General features: G+C 49.5%; 1 protein-coding gene across 1 annotated transcript in view; it reads left to right on the top strand.

Annotated features, from left to right (window-relative positions):
- The first annotated feature begins 1,302 nt into the window (after nt 1-1,302).
- The window catches only part of CD81 (CD81 molecule), a 33,677-nt gene continuing 13,244 nt past the window's right edge, over nt 1,303-21,735 (top strand). Inside the window, exons 1-2 of the mRNA XM_017809516.1 lie at nt 1,303-1,436; nt 11,450-11,564. Of these exons, the coding sequence (XP_017665005.1) occupies nt 1,371-1,436; nt 11,450-11,564 (181 nt within the window). The 5' untranslated portion in view covers nt 1,303-1,370. The remainder of the gene's footprint in view (nt 1,437-11,449; nt 11,565-21,735) is intronic.

Consider the following 21,735-nt stretch of genomic DNA (forward strand, 5'->3'; position numbering starts at 1 on the left):
CAGAAAGAGGGCAGGTTTCCACAGATGAGACTGCAGGCGGGTGCCAGGTTCATATTTAGCATGGTAAGGTGCCGACCTTGGCTGGAGCTGCTCGCTGCTGCCTTTTCCGGGCATCCTCTTACACTCTGGTTGTGTGACTTACTACCCTGCCCCTAGAGAAGCAAATGAGCCTGCTCCAAGCATAACATGGGGGAGAGCAATTTATATTTCTAGGGATGAGCAAGTGGACCAAAGTGGGTCTCAGCCAAAAGCTTGGGAAATTTCATTGTGCTTCTACTGCATAACTTTGGGGGTGAGTTAACTAAAATTTTTAAGTCGTAGTTGGAGCCTTACTTGAACTGTGGACATGTGTGACCCAAATCTCTTTGGTGGGCAGCCCCCCAGATGCTCTTGTGACCCAGTAACTGAGGGAAAGCATCCCGAGTGGTTCTAACGGACTTGATGCAATCGCTTGCAGTACTAAAGCGACAAGCTTAGGCAAAAAGTGTGTGGCGATCAGAGCTTAAGATAAAACTAGAGGGTGAAAAGAATGAGGAAATGTTTCTCTGCCCCTGTGGCTGCCACTCGTGTGTAGGCACCTTTGCTGTGAGCTGCCCCAGATGGGTAAGAAAAAGAGGAGAAAAAGGGGAAAACGAAGAAACAAACAAATAAGAACACACATTAAAAAAGGGGGAAAAAAAAGAAAAATGGAGGGAAGAGGTGACAAAAAATGGGGGAAGATAAAGGAAAGAAAGAAAAAAGCAAAAGGGAGGAAGAGAAAAGAGAAAAGGAAACTGGGCAAGAGGAAGAAAAGGAAAAAAAGGGGAGAGAAAATAGGAAATAAGGGGGGGGAAGTCAAAAGAAGTAAAAAAGGGTGAAGAGAAAAGAAAAAGGAAATAAGGAAAAAGGGGAAAATGGGGGAAGAGAAAAGCAAAAAGGGAGAAGAGAAAAAAGGAAATAAGGAAAAAGGGGGGGGGGGAGAAAAATATAAAAGGAAAAAAAAGGAAAATAAAGGAAGAGAAAATTCCAGAGAGGAAAGAAAGGAAAAATGAAAAAGGGGGGAAATAATAGAAAAAGGAAAAAAAAAAAAGAAAGTAAAAAAAGGGGCAAAAAAGGAAAAATGAGGTAAGGGGGGGAAAGAAAAGGGAAAAGGGGAAAAGAAAAAAGGGGGGAAAAAAAGAGGAAAAAAAAAAAGAGGAAAGCAGCAGCCAACCCCGGGTGTCGGGAAGGGGCGGGGGGGGGCGTGTACCGACCCCCCGTTCATGGAGCGGGGGGCGTGTCCGGGGGCGTGTCCGGGGCGGGGTTGGGGGGCGCGGGGCGGGGTGGGTTATCTCCGCCCGCGCCGCCGCCCCAGCCCAGCACAGCAGCAGAGATTTGGGAGATCCGTCGCCATGGGGGTGGAAGGCTGCACCAAGTGTATCAAATACCTCCTCTTCGTCTTCAACTTCATCTTCTGGGTGAGCACCGGGGCGGCGGGGAGGGGGGGGGAGGGCTGAGCCCCCCCAGCCTTTAAATAACGGGGCTGCAATATGGCTCGTCTGCCCGCGCCTGGGTTTAACCTTTTTCTTGCCCCCCAGCATTGAGACTTGCTGCCTGGGATGTGCCTTAGGAGCTGCTGCTTGGTTTTGTTGGGTTTTTTTTCGGGGAGGGAGGAAGGGCTGCTTATCCTTTGCTTTTTTTTTTAACGCATGCATATATATATATATATTTATTTATTGTACATTTATATCTATTTATGTATGGTTTTTATATAGGTACGGAGAGAGGGAGGTAGAATCGTAGGATGGTTTGAGGTTGGAAAAGCCCTTTAAGATGCTCGCGTCCAGCCGTTACAGATGTTTATACGCGCCCTTTCGGAGCGGAAGGAGGGGGGGGAGACCCGTGGGGGAGAGGGTGGGCGAGGGGGCCGCCGCTCCCGCAGCCCCTGTTGCTGTGGGTCTGCGCCGGGGAAAGCGGCGCTCCCCAGCCATGGAGGGAAGGAGGGAGAGATGCAGGGATGCTGCCAGGCGGAGGGATGGGAGGCGCCGGCCCTGCCGCCCGCCGCAGAGGAGGGGGGTGTTCAAAAAACACGGGGGATCGGGGCTGGCTTTGCGCCCCCCGCCCCGGAGTTGCCGAGACCCGGCCTCGCCGCTCAAGCGGGGACCGCTGCCCCCGCAGCCTGGGAAGTTATTTTAGGATGCAAATTCTATCCAAGCTGGAGAGGCTGCCTTTCCTGAGAAAGTTTCTCCTGAAATAATCCATCCAGACATGCAGCTAATTTAGTAAAAAGCGGCGTTTCCCAGCAAACCAGGTTTGTCCCGGTTACAAACAGCCTCCGGCAGCGCGGGGCTGGCTGGCAAGAGACTGTCTCTCCCTGCTCCTGCGCCCCGGGGCAACGAGATGTGCCCGAGCAGGCTGCTGGTTTCAGTTTTTAATAGGCTGGTTTTCATTCTCCAAAATGCTTTTTTTTCTCTAAAGTGATCCCAGCCCCACCCTACCAGGCAAGGCACCGATTGCTGGGCACTGGCTGCATGGCCAGAATGTGGCCCTTGTCCAACACCCTTTTCTGACACCCGACTCTGTTGTCAAGGATTAGTTGGGTTTTTTTCTTAATGTTTTCTCACAGCAGAAAATGCAGCAAGGAGGGCTGGGGAGGTGGGAAGGGGAGGGATGTCTTCCAGAGAGAGCAAACCCTGCCTTGGCACCTGGAGCTGTGCTGCCTGCTGACTCCTCCATGGGGCTGCATGGGGAAGCTCTTGGGGGGGGGGGTTCCCACCTCTGGGAGGTGTAAGGCTTAACCACGTCAAAACTGGCCTTGTTTCAGGCCTCTTTGCCTTATTTCTGGGTATAAGGCTGACCAAGGGCAAGATGATGAGCTCTGATGATAGTGGTGTTAATTGGTACCTGAAGTGTTTGCAGCTGCACGAATGTGGGACAGTTCTGGGTTGGGGGTTTTTTTAACCTTTTCCTCCACCCTTAAAATGACAGGATAGAGGCGGGTAGGGTTGTCTGTGAAGTGTTCCGAGTTGTTCCTTCCGAGTTATCATGTTTATCCCAGGGCTTTTTCTTCCCTTCTGGTTCTGATTTCCTGCCATTCTTGTTGAAGAAGCTGCCGGCTGTGCATGTGAGGGAGGAAGGGTCCCCTGGGTGGGAAGAAGGATGCTGGGGGGTCTGCACAGCCACTGCTCCTCGACAAGCTCACCCACTCACCTCAATCTTTTGCAAAACAGCTGATCTTTTATAAATGGGCATTTTGCTTCCAAGAGGAATAGCCAGTCTGTACCATTTCTCTGTAGGACTTCTGGTGCCTTGCCCTACCCTTTGGACAGTGCTCTGTGGAAGTGCTGGGGGGAGATGCTTCAGCTTCTCCCAGGGAGAGGTGCCTGTGGGCTGGGACCCACTGGCTCCCCAAAACACTTCCCAGCGCTGGACTTGCCAGTGGCCATTCCCCTTGGACCATCTCCTGTATGGATTGGTAGCCTGGACTTCATTAGAATTAACAATGCTTTCTGTGAGGCTGGCCAGCTGAAGGGTGGTTGAATACCAGATCTTAGAGTTTTCACGCCCTTCTGTGTTGTCTTTTAAACTAGGGAATATTAGGTTTACCATGCAGCAAAGGCAGTTAGCAGCCAGACTTGCATCCCTAGCTGGGGAGGGATGCCTTGGTTTGCCAACAAAGTGTGATGGTCCTTTTCACAGGGTGGCATTTAAAGACAGAATGTGGTGCTGAGCACCCTTGCTGCAGGCTGTCTGTGTCATGGCACTGCCTTTGACCCCAGGGAGGTGTGAAATGGAGCACCTGCAGCCCTGTGGCCCTGCCAGCTAGTTAGCATGCAACAGCTGGCAGGCTCCTCGTGCTTATTTGCTTGTCATTTGCCTTGTGCCCAGCTGACCGGCCCTTTTGATTAAAACAAGTGAGAGGCAGAGCCCAAAGTTCGGCAGGCACCATGCTATGCTGCACAGGAGCTTGCTCCAGCACCCGAGAGGATGAAAGGCAATTCTCAGCCTTAACGGTGTTAATAAGAAAGATACTTAGATAACTTTTTTAAGTAGTCCTGCTATCCTGCTGGCCTGTAAATAAACTGACACCCCCCTGGCTTCCTCCCTCTTCCTTCCCCTGGCAGTGCAGGGGGAATTTCACAAAGCTGCTGTGTTGAACACCAGTGCAAAAAGGTGGCCCTGCTGTCAGCTCCTTGCCCTCTGTTCCTGGGATATTTATTTGATTTTTTGGGATTGTTTTTCCTTTGTGGACATATTTTTGAGAAGAGGATGCCAAGGTTACGTGCTTGGTCCAAGATGGCTCTCAAAGGAGCAGTGACTGCTGCATGGACCACATGTACAAAAAGGTGCCTGTCCCAGGAAAGAAAGGGTCCCCACGTGTTTCACAGTGACATCCACCTGCCAAAGTGGTGGAGGAGGCCATAGTCAGCATCTGGGGACTTCACCTGGTTAGCAAAACACAGAGCTGGAGAGACAAAAGCTTTTTTGTGCTGCAAACTTTTCCTAAAACCTTCAGGTGGCTGGCAGCAAGGGAATGGTCTGCCCTGAGAAGGAGCAGTGGCTGTATCTGTTACTGGGCAATGCACAGCCCTGAGTGGGACTGGGCTGGGCACGTGGCAGGTGAAACTGCTTCTCCATCCCATTCTTAGTAGATAACTGGAGTTTGACTGCTCTCCTGAATTATCCAAATCCGATAGCAGAGCTCAGAGCATGGGGCTGAACTGACCACCGCTGCAAAGAGTCCCTGGGGAGGCCAAAGGAAGCCAGTGAGCTATTTTAAAATGTAATTAAACATAACCAAGGAGAAATCGACTTGCTCGGAGAAGGATCGCCCAGCTTATTAGCTAATACAGCCCATGGCAGTCTTCCAGGTCTAGACCACTGCTGGCTGCCCTACCAGAGAGGTGTCTAATTAAAAGGAAGAGCTTGCTCCTAGTGCCATTTTCTAGGCACTGTGTAACTTTTTTCTCTTGCGTGTGTTGAGAGGGTGTAGTACAGTCTGGGTGCAAAGGGGAGAAAGGGCAAGAGCAGAGGGAAGGTGGAAGTGAAAATCTGTTTCGACAGTGTTGACTGAAAAAGAAGGGGTAGAAGAATTGAATATTTTCTTATGCAACACTGGAAAATCTGTGAACCGTACCTTGGAGCTTGCAAAACGTGCACAAAGATACCTGGTGTTGGTGATGAGAGGTTATGGTGTGAGGAGGTGGCAGCTATCTGTGGTGGTGGTCCCATGGTGACAGTTCTGCTGAGCGGCTCACGACCCTCCCAGCAAGATGAGAAAGGTGGCCACGTACCAGTGCTCACAGGTTTAAATGAAGAATAGAGGGTCTCGTGGTTCATGCAGCATGCAGCTCTGAAACACGAGCTTGAAATAACTCTGTGGACTAACAAAGTAGTTTGCATCTTGTTCTGGGTGCAGACTTGTGCTGAGCTCTGCTGCAGTGCTGTTAGTGGTAGTGCCTGGCTGGTTTGGTTATTGGTCTCCGTTGGGAATCGCAGAGAGCCTTGTGAGCAGCAAAAATTTGATGCTGACGCAGCATCTTCTTCTACCAGTTGGGTTTGCTATCCTGGGATGATGTACAGGCAAGCATGTTTCCACATGTGTTTGACCCTTCAGCTATATGATACCTGTGTTTGAAGGGCAAGGGAGAGGTTTCCTTAGCAGGGTCAGTAACTGGACTCAGGTTTTCCTGTTGATGGGTCTCTGGGATGTGTTTCTGGACTCTGTCCAGTGAACACAGTCCTAACATCACCTACAAAACCTCTTCTGAAGTCTGCATACAGAAGGTTTTTGAAGAGATAGGTGCCCTGCCCGTACCCAGTTTTAGTTAAATGGGCTGAGCTGCAGCTGTGAGGAGGGAGCGCTAGTGGCTGGAGGGGGGATTGCTCAGTTTTTCTGAGGTAATTCTTCTATCGGCCACAGTAATGCTTATCTCCTGCAAGAGCATTAACGTGCGATGCCTAGAGAAACACTTTGATCCTGCACTGTGCAAGTGCCTTTCACTGTACGATTAAGAAGGGAAAGCAGTTGTATTACCATTGTAGTTAAATGCTTACGTATTGGGCCAGATTTTTAAAGTAATATCTGAAATTGTTTTCCTCTCTGCTGAGGGCGTTTAAACCCTGTGAAGTGCTACTTCTGTCTGCAGTAAGGATCAGGCTGTGCCAGGCGGGCAGCCTGCGGGCTCAGTGCTCTCCATCTTAGGGCCCAGCTTCTGGATTTTGGTGCTGGATTCCCACTCTCATTCATCAAGCTTTATTTGGCCTCTGGCATGCTGCTCCTCCGGGAGTGTTCCTCTGGAGCTTGTTTTGAAAAGCTCTCCACTGTTGTGGGGCTGGTAACTATAGGCACCAGCAGAGAATTTCGCTCCAGCCGGCAGCTCTATTAATAGCCGCTGCTGGAAGGTGTGCTGCTGGGAGCAGAGCATGGGCTGCAGGCTGCCTTCCTTCTCCTGCCTCCAGAGCACAGGGCTCTTCCCAAATGCCCTTTTGGCAATTTCTGGGCAGGCCTTGCCTGCAAGCTTTCAGCCTGACATTTGGAGGCCGTTGCACTGTGGAAGGCAGCAGAGAGACCTCGCTTTTCAGAGTGCTATCTGCCGCTGCTGCTTGCGAGCGCCTGTGCCGAGCTCGGCAGATAAGCTTCTAGATTGTGTGGCTGTCAAACTGAAACTGCCTGTCTGATTTAAGTCACTTCCCTTGTTTACGCCCTCCCAAGGGACTTCAGGGCATCCCAACAAGCAGCACAGGGGTGATCTCTAGTGCTTCTCACCTTAAAATTTCAAATGCCTTTTTGGCGTGAAGATGTGCCATCATAACGTGGAGACTCTCACAGCAGCAAGCTGAAGTTTCCAGGTTCATGGGCCACCATTCAGCCACCAGCCCCTTGCTGCACCCCAAACCCTTTCAGCACTTACATGAGGCTCAGCTATTTTCAATAGAAAAGAAATTCATCTTCTGCTTTCCAGGAGATGAGGTGCAGGATGCAGGCAGGCTTGGTGCTACCTGCACACATTCCACGGGTTCCTCTCTTGCCCGTCTCTGTCCTCAAGCTGGTAGAGCAGAACCTGTAAGGTCCTAGCACAGACCTTGCAAGGGCATGTACTGCCCTTCCAAAGGTAATTTCCATCAAGTTATGAGTCTCTTATCTCCTTGCTTTTTCCCCTCTCACGCTGGGTGCAGCAACAAGATGCTGTTTGATTATTTACGCTGCACATATTGGAAAGTATGATACCTGCTGCTCCAGCTAGAGAACCCCAAATGACATGGGAGCAAAGCATTCAACCCCAAGTTATCAGTTGGTACTGCCCCCATGAAGGGCTCTGCTTCCGGGTGGTGTAAGGGAAGCTGCAAACCTGTGCAGTCTGAAAACCTGTTAAAAATATCCATCATTAATCATAAACCAGCTAAAATTCGTTAAGCTTTCTTGGCAGCATCCTGCTTCTTGATAGTAGCAGTGGTATTTCACAGGCATTGCAGCACAGGCTCTGCCAGCAGCATTTTTGCAGGAAGAGAGCCTCTCCCAGCCCTTAGGCTCACGCAGGTTGGGAAGCATGGCCTGGTGGCAGGACTGGCTGCTAAAAATACGGCACTGTGAAACTGCTGGCACCTCCACTTCCCTCATTCAGTGACTTGAGCCACAGAATGTCTGCTTTGCTTTGGCATGACTGGCAAGCCAGGACTTCTTCCTTTTCGTCCTCCCTGCCAGGAAACCTATTTCAGAGAAGGGTGGAGGGAAGGGAGCAGGAGGAAAAGAGCTGGAGGCAGCGGAAGGGACCAGGGAGGTGAGGCACATCCTGGCATATGTGAGTTCTGGGAAGCAACAGGCAAAGGTGGGGGCAGCTCAGAAATGGGGTACACCACATGAAAAGGAAGAACGGGGCCATTCCTTGCACCCCTAATTTGTAAGAATTTCTTGTGAAGGGGAGGAGTGACTAAGCTGTGAAAAATGGGTCTGTTCCTTTGCCCCACAGCTGGACCTGGGAAATTTTAGGGTGGACAGCATGTCAGTTGGTGAGGCTCAGTCCAGGAGGGAGCCTCACTACATGCACTGTGGATGGAGCAGCAAACCAGGACTGCACACATGCCATCATAAGGGTACTCATATAGTGACACCTCATCGTTCGGGGTACCGTCCCATCACCTCTCAAGGACAGGCTGCCTTTTCCCTCCCTTAGGCAGCATTCGATGGGGACTTCCCCCCACTGCATCAAGCAGGAATGGCATTCCTGAAAAGGAAGCCTTGGGCCGGCAGGATCCAGCTGGAAAAGTCTAGCTGTCTGTGGAAGAAGCAATAAATCTCTGGAAGCTGGAAAATAGCTGTAAAGAGGAAACACTGGAGCCTGCTGCGCCACCTCTGCTGTGCCGGCAGGCTGTCCAGGGCGTGAGGTCCAGGGCCAGCCCTGTCCTGGGGAGCACTGGTGATGTGCCTCTGCAAGTGCTGCGGTGCTGGCAGGGGAAGGGCTGACTGGGGAAGGCGGCTTGTGGAAAGCAGATCAAAGACCGACATGCTGCTGGCGTTGGCTCAAGTTGCAGCTTTTAGATGATTGGTTTCGTTAAGGCAGCCCCCAAAAACTTAAATGGAGAGCTGAGCTGAGCACTTGCAGTGTATCGTGACAAGTGATGGCCCGAAGCCTCTGCGATGTTGCTGTCTGACAAGCTGGGCACACAAAGAGCAGGGGGATAATCGGCACGAGATCACAGATATCTACAGCAGAAAAAAACAGGGATAGTATATGTATGAGAACGTGCAGCCTAGAGATGAGCATGACACTCATCAGTGGCTGGAGCTCTTCTGGCTCTCATATTGGCAAACAGCAGCAGTTGTAGGATGGAGGGGGAAGAAAACACCAAGCCTTTATCTGGAAAAAGTTGTTTGATTAAAAATTACATTATCTCAAGCAAGGTACAGTGGAAGGCAGGGTTACTGTGGCAAGCCAACAAGGTTTTCTCCCTCATTTTCTTTCCTTTGGGAAGAAAGATGCCTTAATTATGTTCCGCGCTTCTTGGTGGTGGAAGGATGTATGGCTTTCATGGAAAAAGTTATTCATCATAGCCTAAACCTTGTTTTCATTAGTAAGTGAATGTCATTTTCTCTTAAGAAATCCAGCTGCTATTGGATAAAAGCTTCCATTCAGAAGTCCTCCATGCTCTGTTAAAAAAGCAAATGGTGTTGGGCGATGCGAGAGAGACTTGGGGTGTTCCTGGGGTGCATTCAGGATGAAACTGGGAACATCTGGAGTCGGTTCAGCTGGCTGTGTTAGGCAGACCTCACTGCTGGGGTTGGTTTGATGCATTAGAATAGTTTCCGTCCCTTCAGCTGATGTTCCCAATGATTAAAAAATATCTCGAGGATAGCTTGCAGCCTGCTTTTGGTTCTGTTGGGCATTTTAGGGCAAATTTGATTGGAAAGGAGCTGCTTGTGTCACCTCAACCTCACCATGGGTGTCAGGGTGTGCTGGGGTGGGTACTGCTGGGTGCAGAAGGCAGCATACCAGGGCGGAGCAATGTGTCCTTGCAGGGGGAAAACCAAAACAAAAAGGGCTGCAGCCTTTTTCTTTCCATCTCCCAGCCAGCACAGAAACACAGATCTTCCTCAGGATCTCTTCTTGCTAGCAGCCACCAAGAGACCTTTACTTTAAGAGTGGCACTGATTAATTTGGGGACATACTCTTCCTTCTGGGATGATAAACACGAACTTTGTTACACCCTCAGACAATGAACGAGCCACACCAGGCTGGATTTGAGTAACTTTCTGCAAAGCTACAACCTGCCTTATTTGGAGCTGGACTTGAGCACAGACTGGCTTTCGTGACTTTTCTCCATTGCCAGTGTTTGGAAAACCTCAGGCTGTCCCAAGTGCAGGAGGGATGAAGGACTGTGCCAGCGGATTACTTTGGTGGCAAATTGGGGAAAGGCTTGCAAAAATCTTCCCTCCCTCTCCAGGAGATTGTGGGGATTTTCTCCCTCCAGTAAGTGGAAAAGCCCCAAGGTCAGCTTGCCCTGTGAGTTTGGCACAAATGGTGTGGTTTTGCCCCAGCTTCAATGGTACCCCTGTAAAAATCTCGTGACTGGGATTTGTAAAAATGAGCAAGGAGGAAACCACCACCTGACCTCCCAAGGGGCAGAGCCAGGCTCCCATCAACAGCCTGACTTGCAGATTCGAGTCCTCCTGTGTTCACTGAGGCTCTGCTGTGCTTGCACAGCTGGAGTCTACACTTATACTGAAAAAACTTTTTTTGTTTTTCATGTGACCTTTATGGTGCCTGTCATGCCTGTAGCGGACCTGACTCAGACCCTTTTAGAAAAAACATGTTTCCACTTCTGTACTCTTTGGTAGTTTTCTTCCCTTTTTTAAGATGAATGGCTTCCAAGGATTTAGGACACTCAAACTGGCATTTGAACAGGTGCTTCCAGCCTTTCACAGCAGTGATATTGAATTCTTAAGGGTTTGGGTTTTTTTCAACATATGCTTATTTTTTTCCCCCTCTCTCTTGTGCTTTTAAATGGAGGAGGGGTGTCTTGGAGAACACAGCAAGTCCTGCTGGAAATGCTCTAGTTTGAGTTCCTTTCATGACACCATCCCTGCTAGAGTGCCCCCATTCTCCTCCCATCTTCCACTGCCATTCCCAGCCCCTTCCTGAAAGAGAAAACAGTGAGGAGCTCAGTCATAAAACTTCCCATTGTTTGTGCATAAATATCCCAGTGGCAAGCTGATGCTCCATGTGCAGAACATCTCCCATCTTTGAAGTGTGTTTTCACCCTTGCCCTGAGGGTCAGTCTTGCGTGTTGGTGTGCACACGTGTATATGCAACTGTGCTGCTCTTCTGCTGTTCAACAGCGTGGGCAAGGCATCAGTATCAGCCTGGAGGCCTCCAAAAGCAGTGTGGTTGTGCCTTGGCCTGAAGTGAAGCCTTGCTCCACTTCAGTCCCTGTATTACGACATTGGGGAAAGCCGTATGTACTAGAGGAACACTAGGTCTGTTAGACTGGAAGACTGCCCCTGGATGGGAAGTAGTGTGCATTCAAGACTTGGGGATAGAGGAAAAATGTATGGTTCCCCCACACTGAAATGAAATGGAGTGATAACAGCCCATTGGAAAAAGGGAGTAATTGGGGTTGATCCTAACTTCTGTTGAAAAGCTCTCCTAAAAATGTCAGTGGCACATCTCGTGCTGCTTGGGTGAGGCTGCGCCTTCCATTTTAATAGCATAATAAAATAACTCTTGGGAAAGAAATCAGCTGCAGGAACTGGAAAGGGCTTTGCACATCCCCAGAATGAGGGGTCTTCTCATACAGTAGGGAGGATCATGTGGCTTATGTGTATGGGGCACAAAACATGTTATAGGGGTGGAATGATGTTTAGGAAGGATGTTCTTGTACATTTGCAGGAAGATGAAAAGCGAGCCTTCTGCTCCTGCCTGAAAACTGCCATTCTGGATCCCATGTGGCTAGAACAGTGGGTAACCCTTGCTTCCCTCTGCTTTCTTCCCAGCTGGCTGGAGGCATCATCCTGGGAGTGGCCCTGTGGCTCCGGCATGACTCGCAGACAACGAACATCCTCTACCTGCAGCTGGGGGAAAAGCAGGCCCCCAACACCTTCTACGTCGGTGAGTAGGTCTGGGAATGCTGGCATTGCTGTGTGGGTGTTACACCTCAGGGTGACCTGCAGTGTACCCAAAAGCAGGGCAGAAAGCTCCAGGTGAGCAACAAGGAGGTCAAAATAAAAATGCCTCCTGCTGCCCTCATACTCTCCAAAATATCCCCTGCCACGCCAGCCAAAATCTTCAATAAATGTTGGCTGTGGCCCAAGCGCAGAATCCAAAGTCACATCAGCTAAAAGTGTAAAATGACATGTTGCATGCAGTGGGTTTTCTTCGCTGCTGTTCTCCACTGCAGTCTCTCCCAGAGCACATTTGGGAAAGGGGGGACTTCTTGGAAGCTTGTCTTGTTTCCTAAAGGGGTGTAAAAGTAGCTGACGGAGTGCCTGGCAGTCGAAAGTGAAGCTTGGTGAGTGCGTGACTCATGTTCTCCAGGAAGGGCAGGTGGAGCCTCTGTGTGTTACAGTTAAGCTTAGCATGATTTTTGTTAATTTGACAGCATGCTGGCTTGCTGGAAGATGAAAGCCCCTATTTTTGCCCTGTTCTCCAATGATCCCTCGCAGACAAGGGGGAGCAGCTTGCAGGAGGGGCTGGCTGCCAGGCAGGGGCTGGCTTGGAGCGCAAGCCAGCGGGGCTGGGAACATCGTCTCATCTGATGTCCTGTTCTCACCTGTAGCTAAAATTACTTTCTGGAAAGGTTTTCCATTGTGTTTCCCTGCTTGCCCATGAAATGGCATGCCTGAGCCCTCTCCCTGGCTGTGCCTGATTACAGAAGATGCTCTTGCTGTAAATACTGGTGGGTTTCCCTCTCCTGCTGTCTCTACTCTGATGCCTCACACCCAGCATTTCCCCTTTGTAGATCTCAATTTTAAAGAGAGAAAACAGAACTTCAGAACTTGTATGAAGTTAAACTCTCCCCTTTCCAGGAACCAGCCCAAACATCTCCTTTTTTTGGGAGGCCAACAACAGATGTCTCCTTAGTTAACACTTTCTCCCCAAACTTAGGGGACCTGGAGCATGGGGCAGAGTCCTTCTCTCCTGCCTGTTGGGCATCTTTTACTCTTCCACCCTTTTTTATTTTGTCTTTGTCCTTGGCCTTTGCTATTTAGAAGACAGTGGGGAATGAACCATGGGTCCCACCACCACACTGGCTTTCCGACACCCGTGAATGGCCCATGATTTGAGGCTGGCTGTCTTTTAAAAGTTATATTCAGCAACAGATTGGCCTGGATTCCTTCTGGCAGCTGTAATTTCCATGCAGTAATAACAGAAGAGCATTTCTTTCAGTTGCTGCCTCTCCCAGCCAGACCTCTCAAATCTGAAGGCTGGGATTTCTTTTTGCTTTTTTTTTTCAACCCCTATTTTTCCTCCCTCCTACAACTGATACTCCCTCGTTTTTCTCGTCTGGCATCCAATGTACACATGTACACAATGTTCCAGCTTTGGGAATGGGAACATCTCTGAGCTTGGCCTCCAGAGCTGATTTCCCCACCCCCGCCCCTTGCAAACCACTTTTTGGTGTCTGGCACAGGGCGCTGGTCCTGGGATCTGTCAGGAGGCTTTTAAAGGCTAGCCAGGCTCTGCCACGGCACTGCAGGACAGGGGGAAGCAATAAACACTGTTAGAGGAGGAAAACTTCCATTATGGGCTTGGTACTGAGCGAGAAGGGGAAGTAGGAAAGCAGCGGTTTGGTGTCTCCTTGTTTCTCTCTGTGTCCTTTTCCCTGCCTCAAAGGTGCAGCTGTTTGTTACAGACTCTTTTCCCAAGGCATCTGTGTGTTACCGGACAGGAAAAATAACGAATGCAGCTGGTTGGCATGTGGGATTTGAGGGCAATGGGGAAGTAGAAGAAAGAGGATGTGGCGAGCAGGGCAGCTACAGGGTACCAGGTGTGATTCTTATTTGCCTTCAGGCTGCTGCAGGAGCAGGAGGAGAGGAGCAATCCTTGCTCTCAGCTTCCATACCGGACTGTAGCAGCAGCCATCCCTGCAGTCCCCCCCGGGTGCAGGCAGCTGTTCCCCAACTCGCCTATCCAGCCCACAGGGAGGGGGCTTCTGGGGGCTGGAGTTTCCCACAAGCGCTACCCCTCCTCCCCAGCACTTTGGCACTGCATCCAACGAGTTGTCTTGTGGGTTGGCTTGGGAGGTTATTAAACAAACCCTTGTTCGTGGGCTTTTCCTCAGCACGGCGTGCAAACCATCTGACCCCCTAACCACTTGTTGCAGTCTTGGCTTTTGGCACTTCCATTTTGGCTGTGGACCCAATGCTCCAGCAAATGGGAAGTTAACTGCTTCAGTGCTGTAAAGATTAAGTGGGACCAGGGATGGGGATAGCTGGAGCACAGTAGTTTCATGCTTTTGTGACTATAAAGGAAACTACTTGCTCTTCATCTGAGCCAGGCTTATGGTCTGATAGGCATTTATTTGCTTTATTTGTAGTTGAAAAACTAAAATCCTTCTTGCCTTTGCGTAATACTACACCTGGAAAGCTCTGTCTCTCTGGAGGTTGGGAAGGTGTTGGTCACAAGGCAGAAAACATCCTTCAGGATAGCTAGAGGTATTGATAAGTTGCTAACAACTGGTTAATCACTTCTCAGGTACTTATTGACCCTACACATAAAGTGCCATTAAAAAATCACAAATAAACAACAAAACTGTGAATCAATGTGTTATGAGAGCCCATAGCAAAAGGCTGAGCTGGTCTCTCTCTGCAGATACCAGTACAAACTGGAACAGTCTGATCTCTCTACAACAAGTTAGTGCTGTGGTATCACCAGTTTTATGAGCCCCTGGGGTTCTTAAAGAGGCAAATGACACTGGACTTACTGCTTTTGTCCTTTCTCGGTGGGATGACAGTGAAGATAATATGGGAGGAAAAAGCCAGGTTCCCCATCCTTCAAGGATTTGGTTATGTGATGCCTGGAGATGGCTGCCGTGGGTGAAATGCTTTGAGGAGGTTGGGGACAAAAGCCTTGGCTCTTATTTCCCTTAAATCCCCATGCCAGGATTTCACATTTTGCCCTTGCTGGACTGCCCATGTGCTGGGAGCATCACTGGGTGCTCGCCCCTGCTTCCTGCCCTTCCTGTGCTTTCCCTCAAGCTGCCTGGCAAGGAATTGAGCATGGCAGCTGGATGGTCTCGGCTTCACTCTGTCCTACCAGATCCAAAATAGGAAATCTGCCTCCAACAGCTCACAGCAAGTGACAGGGTGATACGACCAGTGCCTCTAATTAGCTCGGCCCTGGGAGTGGGGCCAGCCACGATGAAGAGTGACTGAGGGAGGGTTTTCCAGAGCTGGGGTGCGGTTTCCCTGCAGCTTTCAGGGTGAAGAAGTGGTTCATTTTGCTCCCATTTATATTTTTTGTGTTTTATTAGTAAATCTGCACTGCAGGGCAGTGTCTCCTCCCTGAAGCATGGCGGCACCAACAGCCCTGGGGAGGGGTGTGAGGTTTTGGGCAGGCATACAGGTTAAACTTGGCCACTGAGGCTGCTGCCACTGCTCCCCTTTCCTGCTGTCCTGCTGGGTATCACTGGCCCAACAGAAAGGCAAGAAGAGGTTTTGGGTTTTTTGGTGGGGGGAGTTCCCTGGATACCAGGTTGATGACTGGCTCCCAAGCTGGTCAGACAGCAAAACCTGAGAAAGACAAGGCAGAGGACAGCTGAGGGCAGCAGTGGCTTCAGACTAATGGTGAGGTGGTTGAGTGTGCCTGCAAGGCCGAGTGCTGAGGAGAGGCCAGGGAGACCAGCTAACGGGAATGCAGGCTCTCTAACAAGGTGAATCACAGACCATCTTCACCATCCTCCTCTGTACACACACAGTCCAGGATAATGATTTCTGGCCTGGAAATGAGTTCAAGCTGCTTTTCACGCAGACTGGGCTAGAATAAATGGGCCAGAAAGCACAGGGAGGCTTTGAAGTCTTTCTCACAAATGAGTGCACATCTGAGTTGAACTGCAGCTGCTGGCAAGCTTTCATAGGTGTCTTCTGGATTTTTGGAAGTCCTGTCGTGAGGTTTTGCTGGGTCAGGGGGATGTGACCCTTGCAGAGAGGAGGGCCTGCCAAGCAGCGGTGCATAGGTGGGTAGGCATCAGGACATCTGTCTCAGCTTCCCCAAGGTTTGCCCATTGTCCTTACAGCATGTGAGGGTGCTTTGGCTGCTCTTGCCAAGGGTCCTAGATGGGGCCATCAGCACAGAGCATCCCAGCCCATCATCCAAATAGACCTGTGTTGGCTAAGTGATCATGGAGGAGCTCTGCCTTCTATCCATAACAGCAGCTTAATTAGTCTTTCAGGACTGCCTTGGACAAAAAGCAGTGATTTCTGGGGTTCCAGGGCAGTTTTCATTGCAGAGGGGGTTGTGCAGAGCTCTGGTGTGTTACAAAGGCTCTGGAAGTCAGCAGTGCTACAGTGAGCGTGGACCCACCATGAGCAGTGAGAAGGTGCTCACATCCTTGTCCCCATCCCTCTGGAAATCTTAGGCATCTTTAAGAGATAGTGCCAACTTCTGTATAGCATGGGGTTAGACTCAACAGCAAATCTTTTACTTAACTTGTTGTGAAAGGGCCAGAGAAGAGCCTGAGAGTCCTGGTCTCTAGGTCCTGTAATGAACACTAGTGAAAAACCACCTGGCATGAGGTGCTGCAGTGATCTCTGCAGATGCACACGGCTGGTTCAGGACAGGGTTCTTCTCTCACCCATTTGTGCTCTTCTTTGCCAAGGCTCCCTGTGTCGGAGATTTGCCAGCAGACATATGAGCTGTGGCCAGGCTTGCGTGCTTGGCATTCGAAACCAAGGTTTACATTTGGCCTTGGACTACACTGAAAATGGATTATTTAAAAAATAATACATGTGTTTTTAAAAATATAAGTACATGCATTTTTCTGTCTTGGAAATAAAATTATTTACAGTTAAGGACAATATAATTATTTAGTCTCTTAAAGGAAAAAAAGGTGGTTTTTTTACTTGTTCTAGATTTTTCTCTAATCACTGTCAGATCAACTTCTTCAATAATACTGGATTCTCTTTAAAATAGCAGTTTTAAGGCAAAACACTTTGTCAATACTTTTCTTTAAGTATCTGGCTTATACCGTGTATTTGACAGTACAATCATTTTGTTTGTATTCTTATCACAGAATTCAATTTCTGTTAAAAAATCAACATGTTATTTAATTGCATTTCTATTTAATTGCAGTTCGATCTACCTTCATCATGACCAACCCCTGAGATTCATTTACTCTGCAGACTAAAACTGATTATGACTTTAAATAATTGGTACCATCGGGTTATTTTGGCTTCAGATCTACCGAACTACAAATAATGTACTTGTCCTTTTCCTTTGTTCCCTCCCTTTGGCTTTGCTGCCCCAGACCTGTGCCAGAGTGGCTTCTTGCTCTTCAGAGCTGTTCAAACCTGTAGCTTTGACAGTTTTCCTTTGAAAACTGCAATGTGTTTAAGGCATGCAAAGCCTGCAAGGAATCCTCCAGTGGGATTTGTGCTGTTTGTGGGTGAGACCCCAGGTCACATAGAGGTGTTCAGAAGTACTGTAGCTGGGGCAGAGGATGAGCCAGCATATTTCAACCTGGGTCTCCTGTGCTGTGCCACTATTGTCCACCCTAGTATTGGAGATGTGCCATAGGCCTCCTCCCAGCTTTCACAGGTATGCTGACTTTGCAAAACTCAAATCCCTTTCCAGTGGAACAGGCAGAAGAGAAAAAGTCTGACTGTGGCATCTCTGTGCAGTTGTTTTGGGCACAAGTGTGTGCATGTGAGGATGTTCTTTGGGGCTTTTTCCACCACCCCTTTGCTTTTCTGACAGGGAGGTGCCTGTTGCTTCCTCCTTGCCTTGTTCTTGCAGATGAGGGCAGCGTGTACAGCCTTTCATCTCCCCGTGTGAACCACAGAGCCCCAGGAGAGCCCTCCACATTTTGTGACCCTGTTGCTCCATCTGGAAGTCATTAGCAGCCACAGAGCAGCAATGTTTTCCTTGGGAAAAGGGGCGGAGGGGAATGGAGGGGCTTCCCACTTGTCCATTTCCAGCAAATCCTCTTTTTTTCCAGCCCCTCTCTCTCTCACCCCACTTTCAAGAAACCACTGTCAGCTCTGCTGGGCCAATTCTATCAGCCAACAGGACAAAAATGTCTGGGAGACCCTCCCTTGCTGGCCGGCTTATGCAGTTATCCTTTTCTCATCTCAACCCTGTCCTGGAGAGACTTTCCATTCCCTGCCTGTATCTTGTCCCCAAGTTGCAAGGAAAAACATCATGGTCATTTTTTTGGCTACAGAGAGGGCATTCTTCCATGATGGAATCTCCCTCCTACCATTGTATGATGGTCCCACCCTTCCCTGCAGCAACCATGGTGGTGAGACCAGTGATGTTCAGCATCTCCAGGCCAGGAGCAACAGCACTGAAACCTCCCTCCTTTCCTTGGAGGCTTGCAAAACTCTTGGATGTGCAGAGTCTCCTCCCGGGAGCCTGTTGGGAGAATAAACACTAAAATCTCTCTTCCCCTTTGCTCTCAGCCCCTTTTTAAAGCCCATCCCATGGGGAGGGCAGACACAGCTTGGAGAGCTGCCCTGCCTTCCCAGGAAGCATGGTGTTGATGCTGGGGGGGGGGTTTTTTTGGGGTTTTTTTTGTCTTTTGGAAACATTGCCATGGTGACCTGGGGGAAGTGACTGGCTTCCATTAGCCTAACAACTTAAAGCTGCTGGGAGAGGATTGAAATGGGGGGAGAGGTAGGGCACTGTTCAAGACTGCCCATGCCTGGAGCTGCACAGCATCTCTGATGGGGATGGTGGGGCACGGGAGGAGGGCTGACCAGGGCTGGCCTGCTCCCTGCTTGTTTTAGAGGGACTCTCCTGTGCTTGTTCCTCCTTTTATTTGTTTTTCATCGTGTCCTGTTTTTAAGACTGTTTATTTTTTCTTGTTTTCTTTAGTTCTCAGCAGGGACAGGACATGGGTTTTACAACCCTGCCAGCACCAGCTATGCTGCTTTAATGCCAGAGCTAGTACTGACACTGAATACTGCCTTTTTCTCTCCCTTCCCTGCTCCCAGAGCTGAGCATTCTGCTTCCTACTTGGTCTGCAGGTAAAGGGCCATGGAGGTATCATCTGCTTGAGCTGGGAGCTAAGCTGGCCTCTTGCTGCTTTTTTTCCATTTCCCACCTGGCACCATACCAAGAGAAGCGCTCAATTACTATCAGTTCCCCAGCTCTGATGTTTGGGGGCTTTCCATGTGGCTAATGCTTTAGGAGATCTCTGCAGCCCAAAGCAACACATGCCCTGGTTGTACTGGGGAAGAGGGGCATGATGTTTGGTCCACTGCTGCTACTTTTTCTGATCATCATCCTGATGCTCTTGAGCGAAGAGCTTTTGTGCTCCTCCTCTGAATGCAGATGAGGAGATGAAGTTAAGAGTGGTTGGCCTCTTTCCTAAAGCTTTCTGCTTTAAGGCTCCATCTCAAAAGGAAGTAGGAGGACTCCAGGCAGTATTGACCCCACCCATCTCTGCGAATGCTCCTCTGACTTCCCAAACTCTGAGATACAGGTCCTGAGGCTCACAGTTTATTTTGGTGGGTGCCTGATTACATGTGGCATCTTTAGCAATTTTACCTGCTGCTGCCTTATCAGAGAACCGTGCCAAAGGGCTAGAAATCTCACTGTAGCATTGCTTAAGGATGTGGAAATGCATTTGTACCATGAATACCTGTACATGATTTGCTCACTGTACCTGTTCCTGCAGCTCCAGCTGTTCCCAGGGTTATGTACTGCTGATGTGTGAGGGAGCAGTATGGCTGTAAGCAGTGCAGTTTGCATTTTATACCACTCTCATTTTACTTTTTGTTTATGGCAAACAGTGCTTCTTGTTTTGAAACCCCTGAGAAAGTTGTGATAAAAATGAGCTGGGAAGTGGCATGTGAAAGGCAGATGGAGCCTTGCTCGTGCCAAATTGTGCCAGTTCGGATGGAGCCCTGAAGGAGCAAATACCACTTTAGTGAAGAGTTCCTCATCCATGACAGGCTAGCAGGAATTAACCAGTCTCTGGTGCTTACATAGTGAGGAGGCTTGTGGAGTTGGGGGGAATCTCCTCTGACTTTAAGGAGGATAATGTGCCATTTATGATGGGGATGACAGGTGCCTTGCTCACAGACATGGAGCCCAAAACCACACTATGCGTCATCAGCCCTGTGTGCCAGGAATGAAAGCTAAGATGTGTCAGGCTGCTTTCTGGGAAAAGGGCTTGGTCGTTCCAGTCTGGGCTGTGATTGCCCTGAAACAGCCCCCCAGCTTCCTGGCACCCAGTCTGGAGGCAGAGACTCCCCCATTAGCCCCATCCCTTGAGGGGAAGGATGGGTGTGGGAAAACAAACACCATTCAAAGCATGTGGTTGGGCACTTCGGTTGCTTTCATTTGCTTTCTCAGCCTTCAGCCTAGCATTTCTGTGGAGAAACACCGCCAGCATTCATCGTACAAGATGCTGTTGTTGCATTAAATATTTTGTGCTTGTTTTTAAATAAACTCTGGAGCAGAGTCTTGTTCTGCTGCATCCCAGGAGGCTGTAGTGCTCAGTAACAAAAGGCAACTCCATAACGGCTGCTTGTTTGTGCCTGGGAATGAAGCTGGCCTTTATTCCAAAAGCCTTCCAGGGTTCTTTTGTGGTTTTCTGAGATCAGGCCAGTCATCACTGCCCTCTCCCCCGCCTGGCTGCACATTCCTACTGCTCCCACCCCACCAGTCACATCCGCTGGGCTCCGGTCAGGAAGCTGCACATGGTGCACATCTTCTTCCCTTCCCTGCTTTCCTTCTTGCTGTTTCCTTGCTTGACAGCAGAACTGGCTCTGACGAGGAGCTGGTGAAGCGTGAGCGGGGAGAGAAGCGGGAAGCCAGGACAGTTCAAGGTCTGCATGGCCTGTCTGGGGTTGGAGTTCAGCAGGTCGGTTTTGGTTTTTTGAAGCTGCCAAAAATCCCAGCAAGAAGCAAGTACAGAGGTCACTGGAAGACTTTCCCAAAACAGCAAATATCTGTGTTTCCTCTTGGTCTCCTCCATCAGTGGAGGTTCTCACTGGGCCTTCATTTCCTAGTTTTCAGAGCAGGACTTTCTTAGCCACCAGTGGCTCCTATGTGATCTCTATATCAGAAAAATATTTTTTACAGTGAGAACAATCATTCCCCAGAACAACCTCCCCAGAGCTGTGGTCAAGTCCCTATCACTAGAGGTTTTCAAGATCTAAGTGGGCAGGGTGCTGGATAGTCTCAATAGGTTCCCGTTCGCACAAAAGGTGGACCAGGTGATCTTTTGAGGTCCCTTACAACCTGGGCTACTTTATGACTCTATGATCTCCTGACTATATTTGTTCAACCTGGAAGTTGCATTCAGTGATTATTTTGAAGAATTTGAGAATAAAATCTTCTGTCCATCCAGGGGAGTGACCTGGTTGGTGGGGTCCCAGCATCATGCTGCTTGGTCTCCAGATGTGCTGCATCTGCTTGCTACCCATCTACTGGGCTGGTTATCATGAGTAGTGACTTCTCAGACATGGAAATAACTTGCCCCCAACTCAGCTTTGTTTTCTCTCTGCCATCCTAATGGGAGAAGAAGTCAGAAACTGCTGCACTCAGGGGTGAGCAAAGTTCATTTTCCCAAAGCAACTTGTGATGAAGACTCTCCAGTTGAGCCACCCAGTGCTGTAAAATAGAAAAACCAGACATGGTTTGGGTTGAAAACCCAAACCAGCAGCTTCGCTGGTACAAGCTGGTGTGGTGAGGGCAGGTTCTTGGGCATTGGCAGATTCTGGTGACAATAAGCAGACTGTTTTTTGAGATACCACTACTGATTCGTTCTTTGTGAGACAGCAGTTATGTAGCATCTGACAATCTCCATCAGTCTCTCTTGGCCTTGGCAGGTGTCCAGAAGACAGCCTTCATTTTACAGAATTCCTTCGTGCCTCCTCAACCCCTCTGGGGCCCCTCTACTCCACATACAGCTCAGCCCAGCTGCCACTGCTGCTCCACCTCATGTCATCTCCAGCCGTTGCGATAAAACCACAAAACTTTATCTGCTGGCCTGTCCTTTCCAAGAAACTCTCCTGAGAGGTTTCTTTTGCTTGCTTTTCCCTTCTTTTTGCACCCTCACGTGAGGAAGTGTCTCGCCCCCACTCGGGAAGCTTCAACAACCCAGTTGCCT

The sequence above is a fragment of the Lepidothrix coronata genome, unplaced genomic scaffold (genome assembly GCF_001604755.1).
Source record: "Lepidothrix coronata isolate B3197 unplaced genomic scaffold, Lepidothrix_coronata-1.0 Scaffold1, whole genome shotgun sequence".
NCBI lineage: Eukaryota > Metazoa > Chordata > Aves > Passeriformes > Pipridae > Lepidothrix > Lepidothrix coronata.